This window comes from Phalacrocorax carbo, chromosome 6 (genome assembly GCF_963921805.1).
Source record: "Phalacrocorax carbo chromosome 6, bPhaCar2.1, whole genome shotgun sequence".
In the NCBI taxonomy this organism is placed as follows: Eukaryota; Metazoa; Chordata; class Aves; order Suliformes; family Phalacrocoracidae; genus Phalacrocorax; species Phalacrocorax carbo.
This window is the reverse complement of record NC_087518.1, coordinates 34,271,956-34,291,334: the sequence shown is the minus strand read 5'-3', so window position 1 is coordinate 34,291,334 and position 19,379 is coordinate 34,271,956. Positions and strand designations below refer to the sequence as shown.

Sequence of the window (19,379 nt, the reverse complement as noted above, 5' to 3'; positions counted from 1 at the left end):
TATGTCTCTATGACTTTCATTACCTCATCACCAAACAACATTTAAACCTATCTCAAACAAATCTTAGAACTATTTCAAAGCTACCATCAAAATAGCAGATGGGGTAGAGAGTCAGATCTCATCTTGGTGTCACTCAGCACAGTGAGTTTTGCTCTCCTGAGATGCCACAAAACCTCTAAGCAGGGATGGGCACTGGCACATCTGCACCTCTCTTTCCAACCTACCATTCTCAACCATCCAACACAGCTCTGTCAGAAACAACAGTTCACAGGATTAGTTTTTCAGGCTGAATGCTGGTTGTAACTGTTTCTGATAAATTGGTGGTAGTTTTGACTCAGTACTCCTGCCCCACATAAAAAGAGTGAAGATCTGCAGAAGGCTGCATAAACACTGATTCTGTTTATTCTATTTGCATGGGATCAAGACTAACTCACTGTTCCAAACAGATCTATAATCTAAGAATTACTGTGAATGCACACTCAGTCCTCAGATCACAACAGCATCAAGCCTTTAAAAGCGCTTTCAAAGCACTTCCTATTGCTGTCAAAGGCTAGGGAGAAACACAGATATGTGCCCAGAAGTGCCTGAAAAAGGCCACAGAAAGTGCAGGGTTTTTTTCAAAATGTGCACGCTATATTATTCCCTGCCTATTTGTCAACAGCAGCATCACAATGTCACCTACTAAGAACAACTCACAACTCTGCTTCATGCTATCTCCTAAGCCCATGTTCTGAGCAGGATCTACCCAGAAGCTGCAAACAATTAATCCACTAATATACCCTATATCTCCATTAACAAGAAGAGCAGGACTTGAGTTTGGGCACTATGGCACCCATAGTACTTGTAGGGTCACTGCTGAAATGTGAGTAAACCCACTCTTCTCAACTTTAGTTTCCTTTCCCAAATGGCCATTTGACTCTTTCTGAAGATGAGGCAGAAAACCAGCCTTTTTGTTGCTAGAAGGACACTAGAGAATCTGGTACACTGGATAAACTGAAGCCCTACACTAAAGCAACAGTAGACACAGCTTTAATGTATGACAGTCATTGCTTTGAACAGCTTCTGGTCTAAAAGAAGAGTGTGTATTTCAGTGGGTAAACAAATAGTTCCTCCATCCGTCTTCTTCTTCCTCCCCATGAGATTAGGCAGTTCTAGGACACCGCATTTATCACAGATGAAAAGGAAGGATCAGCTAGGGTGGCTTCTTGTTAAAATACCTGCAGCTGATCTCTCCTTGAGTAAGCTGCAGGTTTAAAATAAGGTATCAGATGGCTTATGATGAGTCACTGCAAGATCCAAGGAAGATCTGTTTGTTGGAGCATCAGGGTATTTAAGGAGAAGTTGGACTTACTTTTATATTAGTAGGTAACTACCTGTCTCTGCAGATCTGAGCTGTACATGCTACTTCTGAAACACATCAGCTGCACAGAAGAGAAAAAGATAAACATGTGCACTAGCTCCACATATCGTGCAGGTCACAGAGGGTCAATTTTGCCTTTACATTACTGTGTTCTGCTTACAAAACACCTGGCATGCAATCTGATTTCCACACGGATAAGCCATCAGGATTGCTGTTAGATGTCTCTTTATCTTAAAAAGGCCTCTATATTAATTCTCCCTCATGCTCATGCCTGGCATACGCTGTCAGGAATAGATGTGGTTAAAGCAAGTAATTTTTGTTTTATCTTTGACAACAAGTTTTTTAAAATTCCTGAAAACCACAGGATCATGTTGATAGAAGAGGCCCAGGGAGAGACCACATGTGCAGTTATGAGGGCAGTGAAGAACAGCTGCAGGTTGGATGGCAGGTGGTAACCTTTACAACTGGCTTTGCTGCAGCCAGAAAAGCAACTGCTTGTATTGTTCTGACTGCAGCTTTGGTGGCTTATTCAGAGCAACAGTGTACACCAGCATCTGGGTGTCAAGCTGGGAAATAAGTAACATGACAATGGATGCACTAATTGTCCGACTTGTTGAAGTCCAGAACTCTTAGTCACAATCCTCAGCCACCTAAACTCCACTCATGGGTCCAATAAGACTCAGCAGTCTTCAGAAGTTTTACTGTGAAAATAATTTGGTTTTGAGTTTGTGGAATTGAGAAAAAACTGTGTTTCGGGTTGACAAGATACTGAAATATTTCTCTTTTCTCACCCAAAAAAATATCTCTGTGTCAGGCCAAACAAAATGTTTTGTTTTGTTTGCACAGTTATTCCCCTTCTTCCACTTCTTTATTTGTAATTAAATTTAGGTAAATTTGGTTTCAGTGTATCATTTACAAGTACAAACAATAATAATGTTGTCACCAGCAGACTAGTCAGTCTTGCAAAATCACTCTGTGGCAAAAGAACCCAAGGAAATGCAGAGCAAAACAGGTCCTTGGGCAAAGACCCAACCTTGGGATAGAACTTCTGATCTCTCATGAGAAACCCTCCCTTTGAACCACTTTTCCAAAGCAGAGTTCACTGCCTGTAGGTCAGAATGACTCACACCCTTTGGGGCATATCCTGCACAGTTCCTGTGCGCTTTCATGGGTGCAGCCACAGCAGCAATCTGTTATCATTTATACAATTGGAATTTAGCAATCTGGAATTCCATCTAAAGCAACAAAACACAGCATGTGAGCCCTATGGGTAAATACATTATAATTCATGTAAATGAAATTGGCCAGAGCTTTATCCCTATGGAGGGAATACACAGTTCTTTCCCTCTAATCTTTCTTGCTCTGGAGCCAACACTGAATTACATTTTTAAGGGAATGAGTGAAGCCACTCTTAGGTAGGAGTAAGAGCCTGTCTCATCATGTCTCAAGCACGGCGACAGTCACAGCGGGACCCTGATTTGGAAATCCATAAACAGTATGCTAACGTAAATAGCGATATTTGGGGAGGACTGCTGCATGCTTTGGCCGTGAGGATTTTATTTGATTCTGGTTAGGGACTCTCAGTAGTGCTGGGGCTGAAGGGAAGGAAGGGCAGGGTTCCTGATGAAACTGCAGCAGGGGCTGCTCTGTTGTTCTTGATAAGAAGCATGACAGCTGTGCCCACAACATCTGGTTTTCATTGAACCCTAGTGAGAGTTCCTTGCTGAGTCTCTTCCACCCCATATGTGGTGGTTTAATTGATGGAGCCTGAGAAGGTTTTAGGTCCAGCATGGAATGCTGCCTTTCACTGTGATATGTGACTCCAGATACAGTAAGGTCTGGGCTGCTTAGAGTCGTCTTTTAAAAGCATTTCTTCTCAATATTGAATTTTGTGTATATTGCCCTCTGTTGGCTCAAGTGCATGATAAAGCTCCTTTTCTAGGTGAAAGCTAACAAAAATCTCCTTCTGGCTGAGTGGCAGAGTTTGTGGGTTTTGGAAAATGCAAGATTAGGTTAGCTGTAGCCTTGTGTGTGCGTGTGTGCATAGTTCATATCCCCTCACAGCTTGGTGTTTAAGAATGCAGGCACAGTTCTTTAACCAAGGAGGAATGGGGTCTGGAGACTGGCTGTCTCAGCCATTGTGGACTGCATGTAAGAAGAGAGTTTTAAGGATTGACTGGAGGGGATAGTGGTTTGGTGAGCCACCATAAAGAGAATGCTGCACACTCAGGAAACAGCACAAAAAGCAATACAGAAAAGCCTGTGGGAGAACTGGGCAAGTGGGAGATAAGTTAGTCTTAATCTCTTTCAGCACTGGCATGCAACTGCCTGGTTACAATGCTTTGGTAAGAAGTCTCTCAAGGTTTTATTTTCAATTCCAAAGCAAAAGAAAGATGACAACCCACACCATCAAAGCTCATTCTGTACACAATACTGCCAGAAAAACATGCCTTTCCACTTCCTCTCAGCTGGATCCTTCCTACCTAAGGCATATGACTGAACCATCTGCTCAGACCAAAAAGCATCCAGCCCAGTTATCCTGTCTTTGACAGCAAACAGTAGCAATGCCTCGGGAAACAGTCTAAACCCATTAGCTAGGAAGTGTGCTTTGGCTGGTTCTTAGCATTTACATGCTGCTCCTACACAGAGCCAGAGCAGGTATTTTCCTGAACTCTTAGAAGGCCCAGGCATGAAGGCACCCATCCTGGGCATACCAGGGCACACACTAGGAATGTAATGGGACACAAGGGTGGTGATGCCAGGAAGGACAGCTTTCTCAGGAGCATGAGCATGATAAAACAGCAACTCCAACCTGAAGAAGCATAGAGTGCAATGGATAACAACATATCTGTAGAAAGAAGTGATGGGGGCAGACCATAGGTTAGAGAGATCATTTAACTTTCTCCAATATGCCTCTCTTGTTAGAGAAACTGAGATGCAAAGCTCCAGGCTTTCAGATCTGGAGCTCTGTGGACCCGTCCCTACTGTTGGCTACGACGGCAAACATCAGATCGGCATTTTCCTGATCTGGTACAGCAGCACACTTCACAGCAGTGGTGGAGAACATTTTTTTTAGTTCTTGTTTCTGCCCGTTTTGTTAGGGCAGTTAAAACTAGACTAGAAAATGTGTTGTTCTGTAAGCTATAGAGCAACATGACACTTAGTTTCTTTGAGATTTGTGTCTTACTGCTTCTACCTGAAATAACCGCCATGCCTCCTCTGGCTTGCCATCTGTCATAAAAGATCCAGCCTGGACAAGAAACTGCCTGTGCCGCAGCCAGTCTGGAGCTGCTCTAGGACAGCTTGGCCAGCCCATTCATCTGTACTGTCTGGCTGGCTGACTGGCTAGTGTGCACAGAGTGCTTGACCCCTCACTGCTGCCAAAGAGCTGAACTCTGCTTAACTCTCCCTCAGTGCAGTCCCTATCATGGGTCTCTCTCATTTACCTGGCAGCCAGAGTGCACGAATCTCTAGAAACTTAATTAACTTTCAAACTCTGCACATATGTTTCAATGGTGATTGCACTTGGCCAACGTGTCATGAAGTTATTAGAGGGAGGAAGAAGAGACCTGATGAATGCATGGATAGGTAAGGCAAGATAAAACTAATTTCCTGAGAAAGCCAAAGGAAAACAAGCTGAAAAGAATAAAGAAAAGCTGACTGTCGGGAACAAATCTGACAAGTGACCTTGGAAGGCCTCTTCTACCTTTAGCTCCTGAGAAAAAATGGTCTGGCAGAAGCTGGGGGAGGGGTTGCACACCAGGGAAATTAGAGGGGGTCAGGAGCTGTAACCAGGATTTTTGCTGGATCAGTAAAAGTATCACAAGTATACTACCCCTGCATTTCAGATATAGTGTATCTGTGACATCGCTGGCTTGGACAGCCTTCATCCTTAACTCATCTCAGAGTTGTGTGGAGTTTCACAATACCGGGAACTATGCAGTTAAATCCGGTGCATGCCTTGGAACATTAAAGCCAGTTTCTGAAAAACTAAGTGATAAGTATCAAGGGGCAAGAAAACTAGATTAAACTCAACTCCTGGACAGCATAAACACATGGGAACATGGACTGCAGAGACTATAAACACACCTCTTCTTGTGAAATCCTGCCCTTACACAGAGGAGTGGCTCAAATTTTGCAAAAAAGCCTTTGTTCAGAACTGAAAGTAGAAACCTAAATGATCAAAACTGGAAACTATTTGCTCTGCATGAACATTTTCTATCTGCGCTCTCAGACTAGAACCATTCAAACGCCAAAGGCATGTGTGTTGTCCTTTGGAACCAAAAAATAATCAAGACATGAAAAGTTCAAGATGGTTAAATGTTTCCTCCAGAGGCTGGGGATTAGAAGTCTGCGCAAGTAGCAGAGGATGAAAAAAAAAAAAAAAACCTAAAATAAAAGAAGAAACTCTTAAGTGACCTGACAAGGGAAACCTAAATCTTATTTTTAAGGGGTTAGGTTGTACTAAAGCTTGAAAAATTAAATCCACAGCTGTCTCCAGAGGACTATATCTCACTAAGAAAGCTTCAAGTAAGTTTATCATGTATCCAACACCTAGACATTGGACCTCAGGGACCACTAGGATAGTATTTCCTCTGGATTAGCAAGAAAGCTAGCAAGTGAAATCTGTATGAGACTAACTTTAAGGGGTTTTCTTATTATAAGATGATAAATGAAGAATGAGCATATTGGGAAGGAAAGTTCTTACAGTTTGTAAATCTAAAACATCCCCACTTTTTCTTTAAAAATGCACTGTTATCTCCTAAATTGGTTTTATTTGGTGACATCAGTAATTTGATGTTTTTATGAATATCATCCTCCCAGTGAGGATCAACATGTTCTTTATGAGCAATATTTTTAATATCATAATCCCCTTTATGAGGAATGCTTTTAATTTCAGAGATCATGAGCACTGGCATCGAGACAATATATATATATGAAAAAAATTCAAGAACGAAACTATAGGAAACACACAATGGATCTGGCACAATTACAGTGCTTTCCTCCTTCTGGGATTCTTCACTACTAGCCAATAAAGCCCAGGATATGTTGGAATGCTATTAATTAACTCACCTCGCTGTGCCTTGCCACGACAACTGATATGTCCCTGAGTTCCAGGGAAATCTTATGAATCATATGAGATGCAATACTTAGCCAGAGCTGGGTGAACTAAGGACAACTTTAATAGGTTAACTTTGAAATCTGAAATCCAACAGCAAATTGAGTTTTGTACAGAAGGCACAAAATAAAACTCAGACATCTATACAAATGCCGATGTTGGAGTTTTGTAGGATAAAGCACTTTTTAGTTATGTATGTCATGTTTTCTGTGTCTATCTAAATTACACTGGTGTGAGGAACAGACCACAAGACCCCACAGCAAAATGCCTACAGTCTGTGGATGGGCTACAGTAATCCAGTGTTATGCCATTCTGCCCACAAAGCACATCAGTGACAATGGGGTTTTCAAGTTCTACTGAAAATCCTGAGTTACACACCTATGTGCTACTCTGTGTCCATATAGATGTAGGAGGTGTAATGAAGAAAAGGCATACATAGCAAAATTAAATGGGGAAAGTTAAATGAGGGGAATTACCTAAACAGCTTACAGATGGTAACTAAATTAGTTGAAAGCTGAAGGATTGTTTTTTCAACACACAGCTCAACAGCATTGTAAAATTTCCATTATTGTAACCCAGAAGCTCACGAGAAATAGTAATTACCACAGCTGAACTCCTGGGCTCTCATATTTTCTTACTCACAGGCTGGCCAGACCAGCCCCCAATCCTTCCTTCCCACAGTCTGAGGTTTCCAGACTCCTGGAAAGTACAGCTGGGAGGGTGAAGAAATATTCTTCACCCCATGTTCCCTTCCACCTCTCAGGTCTCCTGTGCCCCTCATACACCTGGTTTTGAACACCACCACCTTCCTCTCCTGGCACAGTCTCTTCCAGGTGCCCCATACACCCTCCTGCAGTTCCTTCACTGTGTGTTTCACAGCCAGCAATCCCTTTGGCTGTTTCTGTGCTGAGCTGGCTAGGACAGCACCTGGAACACATGCTGCTTGCAAGTCACATTCACTCTTTCAGAGCCATTTTGGGAAGTTCCTCAGGAAAAGATACCTTGCCTGATATCATTCCACCCAGTACTGATGTCCTGGTGGAGTACGAGGTGGGGTCTAGGCAGCAAGCAGGTGCAGCCTTAAGACTCTCCTAACTGTGAAGGAAACGCAGCCACAGCCCCCACAATGAGCCTTTACGCTCTGCATCCTGCTTGTCATCGGCTCCCAGCTGACTGTCACATAACTTATATTTTTTCTCACAACTGTCTCTATTGTATACATTCTTCCAGTTTCCACCCCAGCCACACTGCCACGGATTGTTCTGAGAAGACCGAGTAGGGTGAAGGGGCAAATGTACTAAATCAAACAGAAGTACAGCATCTGCTTGCATTCCTGATGAGTCTCAAACTGACTCATCACACCCCCCACCCAGCAGGCTACTTTCTCTGTTATTATCAACCACAACATAGATTTAAAAATTACCATAAGAACAGAACCCGTGAAAGAATTTTACTGTACACTCATTATCCACATTCTCTTAGATTTAAAACCAGGAGGGACTTCCATGACCATCTAGTTGGTCCTTCAGTATAATACACACCAGAGATCCTCATCCATTGATCCCTGCATCAAGACCAGCCTTATCACTACCAAGTGGAAAGATTGCCTCATCCCCATAAACAGTATGAAGTCATCCTTCTTACCTACTGAGCACTGGAAAGACTTCAGCTGAAGTACTGTACCCAGGTTTGGGCATGGCTCTTCAAGAAAAACATGAGCTGAATGAGTAGCTTTGATACAAAAAAGAAATTGTTTTCTTGCAATAACAGCAGTTCAGTCCTGGATCAGATTCCCCAGGAAGGCTATAATGCACACCACTGAGGATTATATTAGTGATAGGAATAAGATGGATACAAATTACTTAGCTTGAGGCACAGGGATAGACTGAAAGATGTTGCTTCAGCACAATTTGCTATGAACCCATGAGTCTGTTTAAGTTGTAGCATTTGTTTCACAAAGGCATCTACTCCTGACATAAAGACTGGTAATAATGGGGAAGCATCCAGTCATAAATTCTAAGGGAAGTTATTCCACTGGTTAAGTGCTATCCCACTAAAATTTTACGCTTGATTTCAGGCCTGAATTTATCTAGCTTAAATGCCTCTCCTTGTGCTTCCACTCTGCTATGCTTCTCATGTGCTTTGGTTAAAATTAAGTGGAAGCAAGTACACAAATGCTGCTAGCTGCAGAAGGAGCAGGATTTGCCCTGATAAGAACAACAAGGCTAATTTTGTCCAGGATAGTTCAAAACTTAATGAAGAAGATTTTGGCTCTAAACTGTTGTGCAAAATCTTCCACTTTTTCTAAGGAAATAGCCATTGTCTGAGATATTTGTAATAAATGGTTGGAAACAGAAATTTCCCTTTTGAATCTGTTTGAAATTAGTAACTTTTTTAAAGTCAAATGTCACCTAAGTAACACCACTTCAGCTGAGGTACTCATTCCTTACTCTCCCTTTGCTTTTTTTTGACAAAAACTGAAAAAAAGGGCAATTATTTTTGAGCAAAGTAGAAAGAATTTGATGATGACACGCAGAATCCTTTTGTTTCGGAAAGGAGGGATGAGGAAGAGGGGGAATTCCTGATTTATGATCAAATATAGACTTGTTCAAGTGTAAAGGAGACCCCTTCTTGAAAACATTTATGCTGGCACTTTATTACTGTGGCAAAATTAAGCATGTGCTTGAGTGGTTGCAGAGTCAGAACCATAAAATGTCATAGCCTTTATAGCCATGAGTCTGCTTTCTGCCTGCTGCATCTAATAAACATTAAGAGGTGAAATTCTGTCCCCGTTGGGGTCAATGGTAAAACTCTCATTGACTTCAGGAGAACCAGGATTTTGCACAAGAAACCATCATTGTCACTGGGGCCCACAAGATGATACTAGCGGAGAGAGGCCATCTGCTCACTCTTGTATGGACACTTTTATATTTAATCTATGTCTTCCTTAGTCCAATTAAAATTAACCCACACTGAAAACACACCTTTGGCTCTTTGGATAGGGATACTGCATTTCAGGTTGTCTGTCACAAAATAAGCAGAAATGAAATACACAGATTCTAGCATACCATACATACTGAACATAAACACAGAAAACATACTGATGTATAGATGTGGTCCTTAGGGACATGTTTTAGTGGTGGACTTGGCATTGATAGGTTAATGGTTGGACTCGATGATCTTAAAGGTCTTTTCCAACCAAAATGATTCTACGAAAATACACAACATGCTGTTCTGCGTTACTCACAGCAAAATTTCATCTTGAAGGGTTCATCCCTTCAAGAAAAAAAAAGGTAGTGTAGCACCATTACAGTACATTTTATATCTTCCAACACTTCTTAGATCAGACTTGCTTAGGCCACGAGCAAACTGGTATTTTTCCCATAAGTAGCAACCCTCAAGTCAGGCGCTGGAAGTCTATGTAGATGGTTGCTTTGCCACATCACCAGCTGAAGCTGAGCTTGGGTACTGTATTCCTGCCTTGGAGGCTTGCGCAAGTCTGCACAAGCAGTTTGTAACACTCCAGCTGCTGAGGAGTACTGAGGCACAAGATGGCAGGGGTCAGTTTACCACCAGCTGGATATACTCACTCAGCCAAGTGAACGAGCGTACAAGGCCATCAAACAAGATCACTTTCATGGAAGTGAGCAATTTTGATCTGAATAAGCCAAGGGAGAAAACAGTATACCCTTTGCTCTATAATGTCTAGTTAAAAAAAGCTTGGCTTCTCTATGAAGAGGTCTGCTTCTTTGAAATTTTTCTTTCTACATCTGAAACAATGAAAACCTACAGCTAATTTTCTTCACTGGTTTAAATGAGCCTCAAATTGATGCATCTACTTAGGTCAATGTTGAATTAGGTACAGTATAAAATACAAATCAAGTTCTCCATAGAGACTCTTGTTTTCATTTTTGTGAAGTCTCATGTTTGAAGATAACAAGAGCACCTAGTATTTACCAGCATAATCATGTGTCATATTGAAAATTCCATTCTCTTGCACAGATGTCCCTGTCACTGCTGATCAGAAAGGTATTCAAGAATCACCTTGATCTGTGTCCCAAGATTAATTTCATTCAGAAGAGTTATGCCAGACTTTCCCTTTGCATATCAGATTTTGCTTTGCCTCGTCTCACTTCTTCCTTCCAATATAAACTTTTAAGCCCAGAGTTTATTATCTCCATACCTCAATCACTTACTATGTGACAGCACATCAGAACATCATCGTCACCATCCCCTGCTGAGCAGCCAGTCTAATCACTTAAAATGTTTCTCTGAAAGACATCCTTTCAGATTGATGTACTTTATTTTAGCTAATAAAAGGCCTTAAGGAGTTTTATACATAGAACTTGTAAAAATGAACTAGGAAAATATCTGGTAATCACTATTTTTCCCTTGAAATCCACCCATGTTCTTTTTTCCTGAGAGCAAGATGCAATCTCCAGTGGACAGATTACAAATCACAGGGTTGCTGTGGTGTTTTAATTCCACAAGAGAGAAATTAACCTATTACATTTTAACAATTCCATTTGCTATAGAAAAGCAGTGTTGGGGTTTTTTTTTTTTCACAATAATGTAAAAAAATCTCTGTAGGATTCAATGAAACTTGGAAGAAATCAGACCCCAAGGCATTTTCAACATGCAGTCTCATGATTATATACCAAAGGCCCAGATAAAGCTCACTGAAGCCAAAGAAAACATCTTTTTTGACTTCAAAATCAGGCTTAGCATCAGTACTTTTCAGTCGTAATGAATTTGTTTTATACTATGAGAAAAAATAGTAAGAAATAAAACTAAGTTACCATGAGACAGTATGGTGGGTCTTGCTCTGATATCACTAAGTGTATTCTCTCTACCTCGTTAAGAGCATCTGGCCACACCTTGAGAAAAAAAAAAGAGAATCTCAATATTTTGCATAAAAGTGTGCTTCTTCAATGACATGCAAACAAAGAAAATGTTAATTTCTTCATCTGCACTTACTCTACAAAAATGTTGCTATCCATTTCTTCTACACTTATTCTACCATATATTTGAGAACACTCCAGTTCTGCCTTTCCTCTTGTTCTGTTTACCCACCTGCTTCACTCCTCTCTCACTTCTTTCAATGCAACTTCCTCCACTGTTCTCTGGCTGTTCTGCTTTTCTCTGCAGCTCCTATGCTCTTTTCCACCCTTCTTTATATTCCCTCACTGAAAAAATCTTTTCTTCTACCTGACTGTAGAACAGTATCTTACAACTGCTCTAAGAAAAAAACCAAAACCCAAAACCACCCAACCAAAGCAAAAAGGAGAAACACAGAAATACTGCACATTCCAGCTTCTCTTCGCAACTCGACCACCCTTCTGCCTCAAGTACCACTCCCTCTTTCTCCTGCATATGCTTCTAACATGCAGGTGAAGGGAATCTCCAGGGTCCTGTGGTAATGCCATAAACCTTATCACATTACAACAAAAGGGATATAAAAAATTTTGTAAAGCCATGTCAACAGCTCAGGGAAAGGCTGCAGAACCAGACCTCAGCCGGCATTTGTTTTACAATTTAATTTTAAAGGAATCTACCATGCAATGCAAGGTTTTTAGCATTTGCCCCATGTGGTTTTCTAAACCCAGCATCAACTGGTTGTCACTGACACACAAAATTATCTGATCTTGGCGCTGCTTGTGGCTCAATTGCTACAAAGCTAAGGTATTTCAATTTGGATTTTGTCAGGCTGAGACAGGCTCTGCTGTCCTTTCAGGCCCTGACAAACAGCCAATTTTAGCCCAAACATCGTGGTACTCTTAACTGCAATAAATGTTCCTTTTCTCACATTTTTCAAGTCTCACGTTCTTTTGTATCATTCTCATCTTGTAATATTTGACCTACTTTTTCATAGGTGTCTACAACTGTTCTCCATTTGTAGGCATATGTGACCAGACTAAGAAAAGAAATTCTCAGCAAAATAGATGGAGATTCTCATGTCCTTAGTATTCAGGAAATATCAGACTATTTATTTATATGACTTCAGAGTTTAACATTTGGCTCATGCTTATCTGAGGAGCTGCTGAAATCCCTGAAGAACCGTTGCTCTGATCATATATACATTTTTCTTTATGACAGTCATTAACAGAAAATATTGCTGTGATAAAAAAAGGAATAAGGATAGTAACAAAAGTGTTAAGTTCTAGCAATGTTTTGTAAATTCATTGCTCTAAGGTAGCACTTGATATTTCACAGGGTACTTTATTTTTCCATTTTCTGTTAAAACAATGGCAGGGCACAGTATGGACACTGCAAAATATTTTTTGCTGCTCTGTTACAGATTATGAAAATATAAAAATTCTTGGCTTTCAATAGGATCAGTAGACATTAAGTATTTATTCTTAATATTTTGCTACAATAAAACCAGAAGCTTATCTACCTGACTATTATTTATTTCTGTATTACCCCTATAACTCTGGGTATACAGCCACTTCGGGTGTATGCAATGCAGCTGTAGTCCAGCAAAGACCACTCCAGAAAACAACACATGCATGATCTGCCCTGCATCTTACATGCAACTGCTATTAATTGCTACAGAGTGGTATTGTCCTTTTGTTCTGAAACTCAAACAACAATCCACGCTCCTCAAATAACTCTTGAAATAAATAATCTCTGCAAATCCCATGCAACATTTTTATTGAATTTTACCAAAACAAGCAGAAATGAAAAGCCTATTTTGAGAAAATACAGAGTTCAAAAAGCCAACAAGACACTGCTGCCTCTAGTTCTATGTGTTAGCCGTTTACTTTCTAACCAGACAAACAGCAAGACTCTTACGCAGCTGGGAATGGGCCTGGTTTACCTCTATTGTGGATATTAGAACAGAATGCTCAGAAGAGTCTCCATTCAGGACAGGACGCTGCTCTGATACAAACTTTAGTTAAACTCCAGCCCATTAAGATGGTTTTTTATACCTCTTGGATATGATGTCATTTGGTTGTTCTTTACAGTGGCTGGGAAACAAGGTAAAGTGACAGAGTATTCAGGTGCTGGCTGTGCGATATAACATATCCCAACACAATGGTGGCTTCCCAGACACCTGGCTGAGGCTGGAGCAACACCAGTATCACCCCCACGTCTCCTGCCAAGTCAGTGGATGAGCAACAATGCTGCTGACCCAAGAGGAAGATTATATTTGAAAACACCTTGCTGACTAAGGCTGCCTTAAGGCTGAGCTCAGCTAAGAGGTGGTGCTGAGGAAAAGTGACAGCTCAGATGGCCATAATGGGGCAGCGCACAACAGTCCCTCTTCAGTCCTTCCTTAAATACTGCAAGCAGAGACATCAAGTCTCTTTATTCCTGCTATTTGCAGCTTCCTGAAGAACCATGTATGAAACAGGTGGATCTCTCTGTAAGGGCAGGCCTGTTTCTTGACTCCCTCAGGGCTCAAGGACCTGTGGCCCTGCCCTACGTGGACCCCTGCTTTCCTCAGCACCATTAACTCTGCTGGAGGACCAGCCTCGACTGGCCTGCCCTGTGTGGGTCCTGCAGGCCGCCACGTCCCACTGGCCCTCCGGTGAAGGAGCAGGCAAACCCTGAGCCAGCAGGGGTCTGGCGACAGCCCCACGGTGGTGCTGAGGCTTGCAGGGCCTCGAGGGGGTTCAGCTACGCGCTGTGTTCTGCGACTGCCCTCACACCGGGGAGCTTACCTAGTGCGGCGGGCAGAGGCCGTTGCCCGTCATTGTGCCCAGAAGGGGCCCGGGCACAGTGCGGCTCCTCTATGGGTGTCAGCAGGGTTCGTGCCCCGGCCTCGGAGGAAGTGAGGAACGGGGCGGGGAGGCCGCCTCACGCCTCGGGCCGCGTCCGGCAGGGCAGCGCCTCCCCCATGCCTGCAGGGGGCGCCGCACCCGCCCCGCCGCACCCGGCCGGTACCCGGCGCAGGCGGGCTCGCCTGGGCGGACCAGCGCGCATGCGCGCTGCTCGCAGCAGAGCTGTGGCGGCGGCGCGTGCGCGCTGAGAACGGCGGGGCGGGGCGGGGTGGGGCCGGTGCTCACCCTGGTAACAGCAGCGCTGCGGGGCCGCGCCCAGTCGAGGCCTCTTCCCCCCCACCTCCCACCCATCTTTCCCTTCCCCGCCCGCCGCCATGCAGGGCGAGGATGCACGGTACCTCAAGAGGTAACCGGGGAGGCTGGCCAGGGCGTGAGGGGGTTGGGGGAGAGACGGCTGTTGTGGGGCCGAGGCGTGGTGGGGGCTGGGCGTGGGGCTGTGGGATTGAGGTGTGGCAGGTTGTCCTGAGGGGTGGGCGAGGCTGTGGGGTGGGAGACAGGTGTTGCGCGCTGTTGCTGGGGGGGGGAGGAAACGGAGATGGGGAGGTTATGGCTTGGGGGTGTACGAGGGAGCTGAGGCTGTGGGGCTGAGGTGTTTTGGTCTGTGGTGGGGGCTGAGTGGGAAGTTGTGGGGTAGGGGGGCCAGAAAGAGTTGTGGCGAGGTGGTGGGCGTGGGGCTGAGGTGCTGCAGGCTGTAGTGGGGACTGGCTTGGGATGGGTGGGAGGTTATGGGCGGAGAGATGAGAATGGAGAGTGTTTTGAGAGGGGAGGTCATGAGGTGGGTGGAGAGGTTGGGGTTAAGGAGTGACTGGTTTGGAAAATGGCTGGAGGTGGGGAGGTAGATGGGTGGGAGGTTTTGGGATGAGTGATTTGGGAATGGGAGATTTATCTGAGGCAGGCTGAGGGGTGGCTGTCTAGTCTGGTGGGCAGGAGCTTTGGGGACTGAGAGGCTGATTTAAGGTTGAGTGAGGGTGTTGAAGTGGGTTTAGGGTAGGCTGAGAGATGGGATGGTGGTATGCTGGTGGTAACTGGTTGGGGAAGGGTGGTAGTTTGGAGGGATGTGCTGTTTGGGGGATGGCTGTGGTGGCATTTTATGATGTGGATTTGGGATGAGGCACTGAGGTGGCAGCAAGGTCAGAGGAGAATAGATACTATTAGGAGATGAGTGGAGAGTGTTGTGTGGGTATTAGGGGTTGGGATGGGGCAGGTTGTTGCTTTGGGGAGCAGGCAGGTTTGGGGAGGGGATATTTGGCAGTAAGGGCAGGTTCAGGGTGCAGCTGTGAGAGATGAACTGATTTGGAGGAGGTGTTAGAGCATGGCATGGCAGATTGGGGGGTGGACAGGTGATGAGGTCAGATGAATGGAAGAGTTTGGGAGTTGGGATGGATCTGAGAGGTAACTGTGCTGTATGAAGTGCGAGATCTGGGTTTGATGTTAGGTATGTGATGAATGAATGGTGCCCTTATCTGTCTATTTGGCAGTGAGACCAGTCAGCCTAAGGAATAGGGTCTGAGTAGGGAACTACTGGAGCTTCATCAGTTGTTTCAGAACAAAAGTGTCACAAAAGATGTCAGGCCATCTAGGCCTCTCTTAAGATCTGATGTGTGAACAGTGTCGCTTTGTCTGACCATGCGGGTGACTTTATCTGTCAGGTCTTGAATCCTGTGGAGTTCCTGGTCTCTTTTTTTTTTTTTTTTTAACTTCCTTTCCAGTTATTAGCATTTGCAGAATTTGCTGTTTAGGCTGTCTGCGCTTTCCTTCTTTTGTTTCTTCGTCTCCTCATATGCCATGCATTAAGACCCATAATTAGAAACAGTGGGGGGGGGGAATTTTTGATAATGTTTGAACTGTTATCTGTATATAAATGTGATAACAGGTAAAAATCAAATGGGCACCTGTAATTAAAGAAACAGCTATTATTTTAGAGCAGTGCCTATTTTTAGCCTTGCATGTTCTGTTTGTACCATCTTATGTGATTTTTGGAGGAGTCTTCTTTATTTTGTAGTCACCCCTGCCACAAGTGTAGTTTTCTCTCATTAGGGAGCACAAACTGAAAAAAATATGCTGTGCTGTTCAACATGTCTAGGCTTGTGTGCAAGTCTGGTACTCCTCTGATCCCTATTTCCCTTTGTACTCCTACATGGACAGTCCCCCCTCCCATCAAGTCTGACTTGCTAGGATTTGTTATTGGATTTTCATGTTATCCACGTGGGCAATTTGTGCCACTTGTAGTTAGGATAGTTTGGTTTTGTGTTTTCCCCCTGAAGGAATTAGTTAATAAAGGGTATTCACACACCAGCTTTGGTTATGTGAGCTCAGCTAGCACAGCTTTTGTCTGTAGGAAAGGTCTTCCTTTTTAAACCTTTAATAGAGCAGGATTCTTGTCGACAAAGCAGGCTGTGAAATGAAAGGACAGGCTGATCTGTGTGAGAACTCCCCAGTGCATTGCTGCTTCCACCAGTTATAAGAACGTCTTATATGAACGTTTTATGAAGTAACTTACAAACTCAAGATGGATAGAAAATCAGTAAAGTAGATGTTTGTTGATTCGAGGGGGGATTGTTTCCTCTAAATAAAGGTGGTTGTTGTTGTTGATGTGGTTGGTTGGTGTTTTTTTGTGATGCTGGCAATCTGAATGCAGTGTTTTTCAAATGCAAAACAACTTTAGTGGTGGGGTAGTGCATTTTAGTGTAGGACCTTGTGAACTGCTTGAGGAAAGGGTTTTCAGGGAGGTAACTTGAATGTGAATTGATTGGTGATTCTGTTAGCTAGGAAATAGCTCAAGTAGTGAAGGTAGTTATCAGTGTGAGAGGGCAGAAAGTCTCTGCAGCTCTAAGTTCTTCAGCTTACCCATCTGTCCCTCTTGAGGAAAAAATTAAATATGGGAAATGCTAAAACTGTTTAAGCAGGCTTAGGCTGAGGTTCTGCTGGTTGCTAAGCTTGTCAGTGGTTTACTGCTGCCAAAAGGAGGAGGTCTCACTCCTTCATCACTGCTCATAGATAGGAAGTGTTATTCCCTTTCTATAGAGCACTTGAATTCACTTGCACCCTGAAAAACCTCCCTCTGCCCAAAACACGAAGAGCTTTCTGTTGGATTGCTGGAAGTGGCTGTTGAGAGGGTTTGATAAGCCCTCATGCTGAACCAAGGTGACTACCAGGAGCAGGGAAAACATGGGAATATTTAATCCTTTCGGCAATGATGAGCTGTTAGTTCAGCTTAGTTCTTGTAAAACCATACCAAATTCCTTCAAGCCCACTTGTTCTCTACCTATCCTTTTCTTTGTAACTGTAAATATTAGCAAGCTGTCGCTTAACAGAGGTTTGACTGTCAGGAGGAGTGTTTGCAGATGGGACCTCCTGGTAGGTCTGAATATGGGAGAAATATATTTGGGGGTGAGAAGTGAGAGACAGCTTTTTTTTTTTGAAATAGATTTGCCACAAGCTTTCTACCCTGCAGGGCTGGACCTTGTGAGAACAGAGAACAGGCTACTTTGAAGCAGATGCTTCATTACACTGCTAAAGAAAAAAAACATAATTCTCTTTTAAAAAAAAAATCTTAAGCAGTAATTGGAGTTCTGCTAGAGACTCACCAAGGAAGATGTTGCTCTTTGGCAGTGAGCTACATTTGTTTGCCCTATAGCTTTATGTCTTTGTAAGGCTGGTAGTTGAAATACACTCTTCCCACAGCAAACCTTTTTGTGGTTTCTGGGTGGTTTTGGGCAGCTGTATCTCAAGGAAAAGGTATTTTTTGCAGTTGTATTATATAGAAGGGAAAGCAGCCACCATAGTTGCTGGGTAGATGGAGACACACATTTCAAACATTCTCTGAAGAGAGTGGTTACACTGAAGGTTGCATCTAGATTTGCTAATATTTTCAGCTCTGTGAGGTTGAAGTAGTTTTCCCTGGTCTAACTGACCCAATGCCATAGCTAGCTGCTATCTCATTTATGCTGATACAACTACTGGTGAAGCCATCTGTAAATCTGTTTATTGACATGATCCGTCTTTAAAAACAAACAAACAAGACCAAAAAACCCCAAACAAAAAAACAACCAACAAAAAAAACCCCCAAAAAACCAAACACCCCAACACCCCCAAAACCCCACCCTTGCACCAAAAACCAAAACCACATTAGAGAGTTGTTTTTAATCTGCAGTGGTTTAGCAGCCTGGTTTATGGCATGGCTGTACATATTCTATTGGCAGTGCCAAGACAAAAAGGGGCAAGGCTTTACCACCAAACACAGAAATGTGTAACTGTATTCCCTGGAATCACTTAAAAAATCACTTAAAACCAGAAATGATGTATAGCTTAATGGCCTTTTATCTATGGCCTACCCTCATGGCCCTTGTATTTCTGCATGGACACAGAGGAGGAGAGAGCAGGGCAGGCCCTTTTGGCAGCGACATACCCAGAGTGCTTTCCTGGACAACACTTTTCCAAAATATCTGTAGCTGTAGTAAAGCACACAGACATGCTTGGTTTATACCTGTTGATGGCAGCTGTTGATCTGGTAATCCCTTGAGCCTGGCAACAAACACAATGAGGTGAAGCACGGTAGCAAAGAGCCTTGTGCTTCAGGAGGCAGTAGTAAATTTGAAATTCAATTTTTTTTTTGTCATTCACTCTTGGTAGATTTTTAACTGTTAAGATTGAGCTAAGCCTACCGAGAGAGTCTTTGAGGAAAAAATTCCTTTGTAAATGACCGTACTCATACCACTAGGTCAATGCCACTAGCGGAAGATTTTACAATGCTGACAATGTAAAGGGGAATCAACTGGGAAATTCATCTTCTGTACAAAATGCATCTTTTCCCTGATTGTAGTTCCTTAAGAGAGCCGGGAGACTTAGGAATCAAAACATTTATCCTGTTTCTTCCTTACTTGACTTCTGTGACTAAGACTTAACCGGTGGCTTGGGTGTTTCTGTACGTACTAGAGGCAATAGTCAAGAATATGCCACTAGCACTAAGCTTTAGTGCAGCTGTGTGAAATGAAGAAATATGGTGTGGAAGGAGGGCGATGCTTGGGTGTAGGGTCTGGATAAAACTGGAGACAGGTTGTTGTTACTTACTTATGTACTGGTATGTTTTCCAAGCTTTTAATTTAATCAGTAA

The 19,379-nt window shown here is 43.2% G+C and overlaps 2 protein-coding genes across 7 annotated transcripts in view; one reads left to right on the top strand and one right to left on the bottom strand.

Moving 5' to 3' along the window:
* Positions 1-14,398, bottom strand: part of NTMT2 (N-terminal Xaa-Pro-Lys N-methyltransferase 2) — a 39,217-nt gene extending 24,819 nt beyond the window's left edge. For 4 of the 5 annotated variants that reach the window (XR_010373401.1, XR_010373402.1, XM_064454592.1 and 1 more), the window contains exons 1-2: positions 14,147-14,398; positions 11,279-11,356 (exon numbers count right to left, since the gene is read on the bottom strand). The gene's annotated coding sequence lies outside the window, so the exon portion shown is untranslated. The remainder of the gene's footprint in view (positions 1-11,278; positions 11,357-14,146) is intronic. The other variant, XM_064454591.1, reaches the window with a different exon arrangement.
* A 60-nt stretch (positions 14,399-14,458) lies between these two features.
* The window catches only part of KIFAP3 (kinesin associated protein 3), a 72,190-nt gene continuing 67,269 nt past the window's right edge, over positions 14,459-19,379 (top strand). For both annotated transcript variants that reach the window (XM_064454588.1, XM_064454589.1), the window contains exon 1: positions 14,459-14,612. In XM_064454588.1, coding sequence (XP_064310658.1) covers positions 14,581-14,612 — 32 coding nt within the window. In that variant the 5' untranslated portion in view covers positions 14,459-14,580. The remainder of the gene's footprint in view (positions 14,613-19,379) is intronic.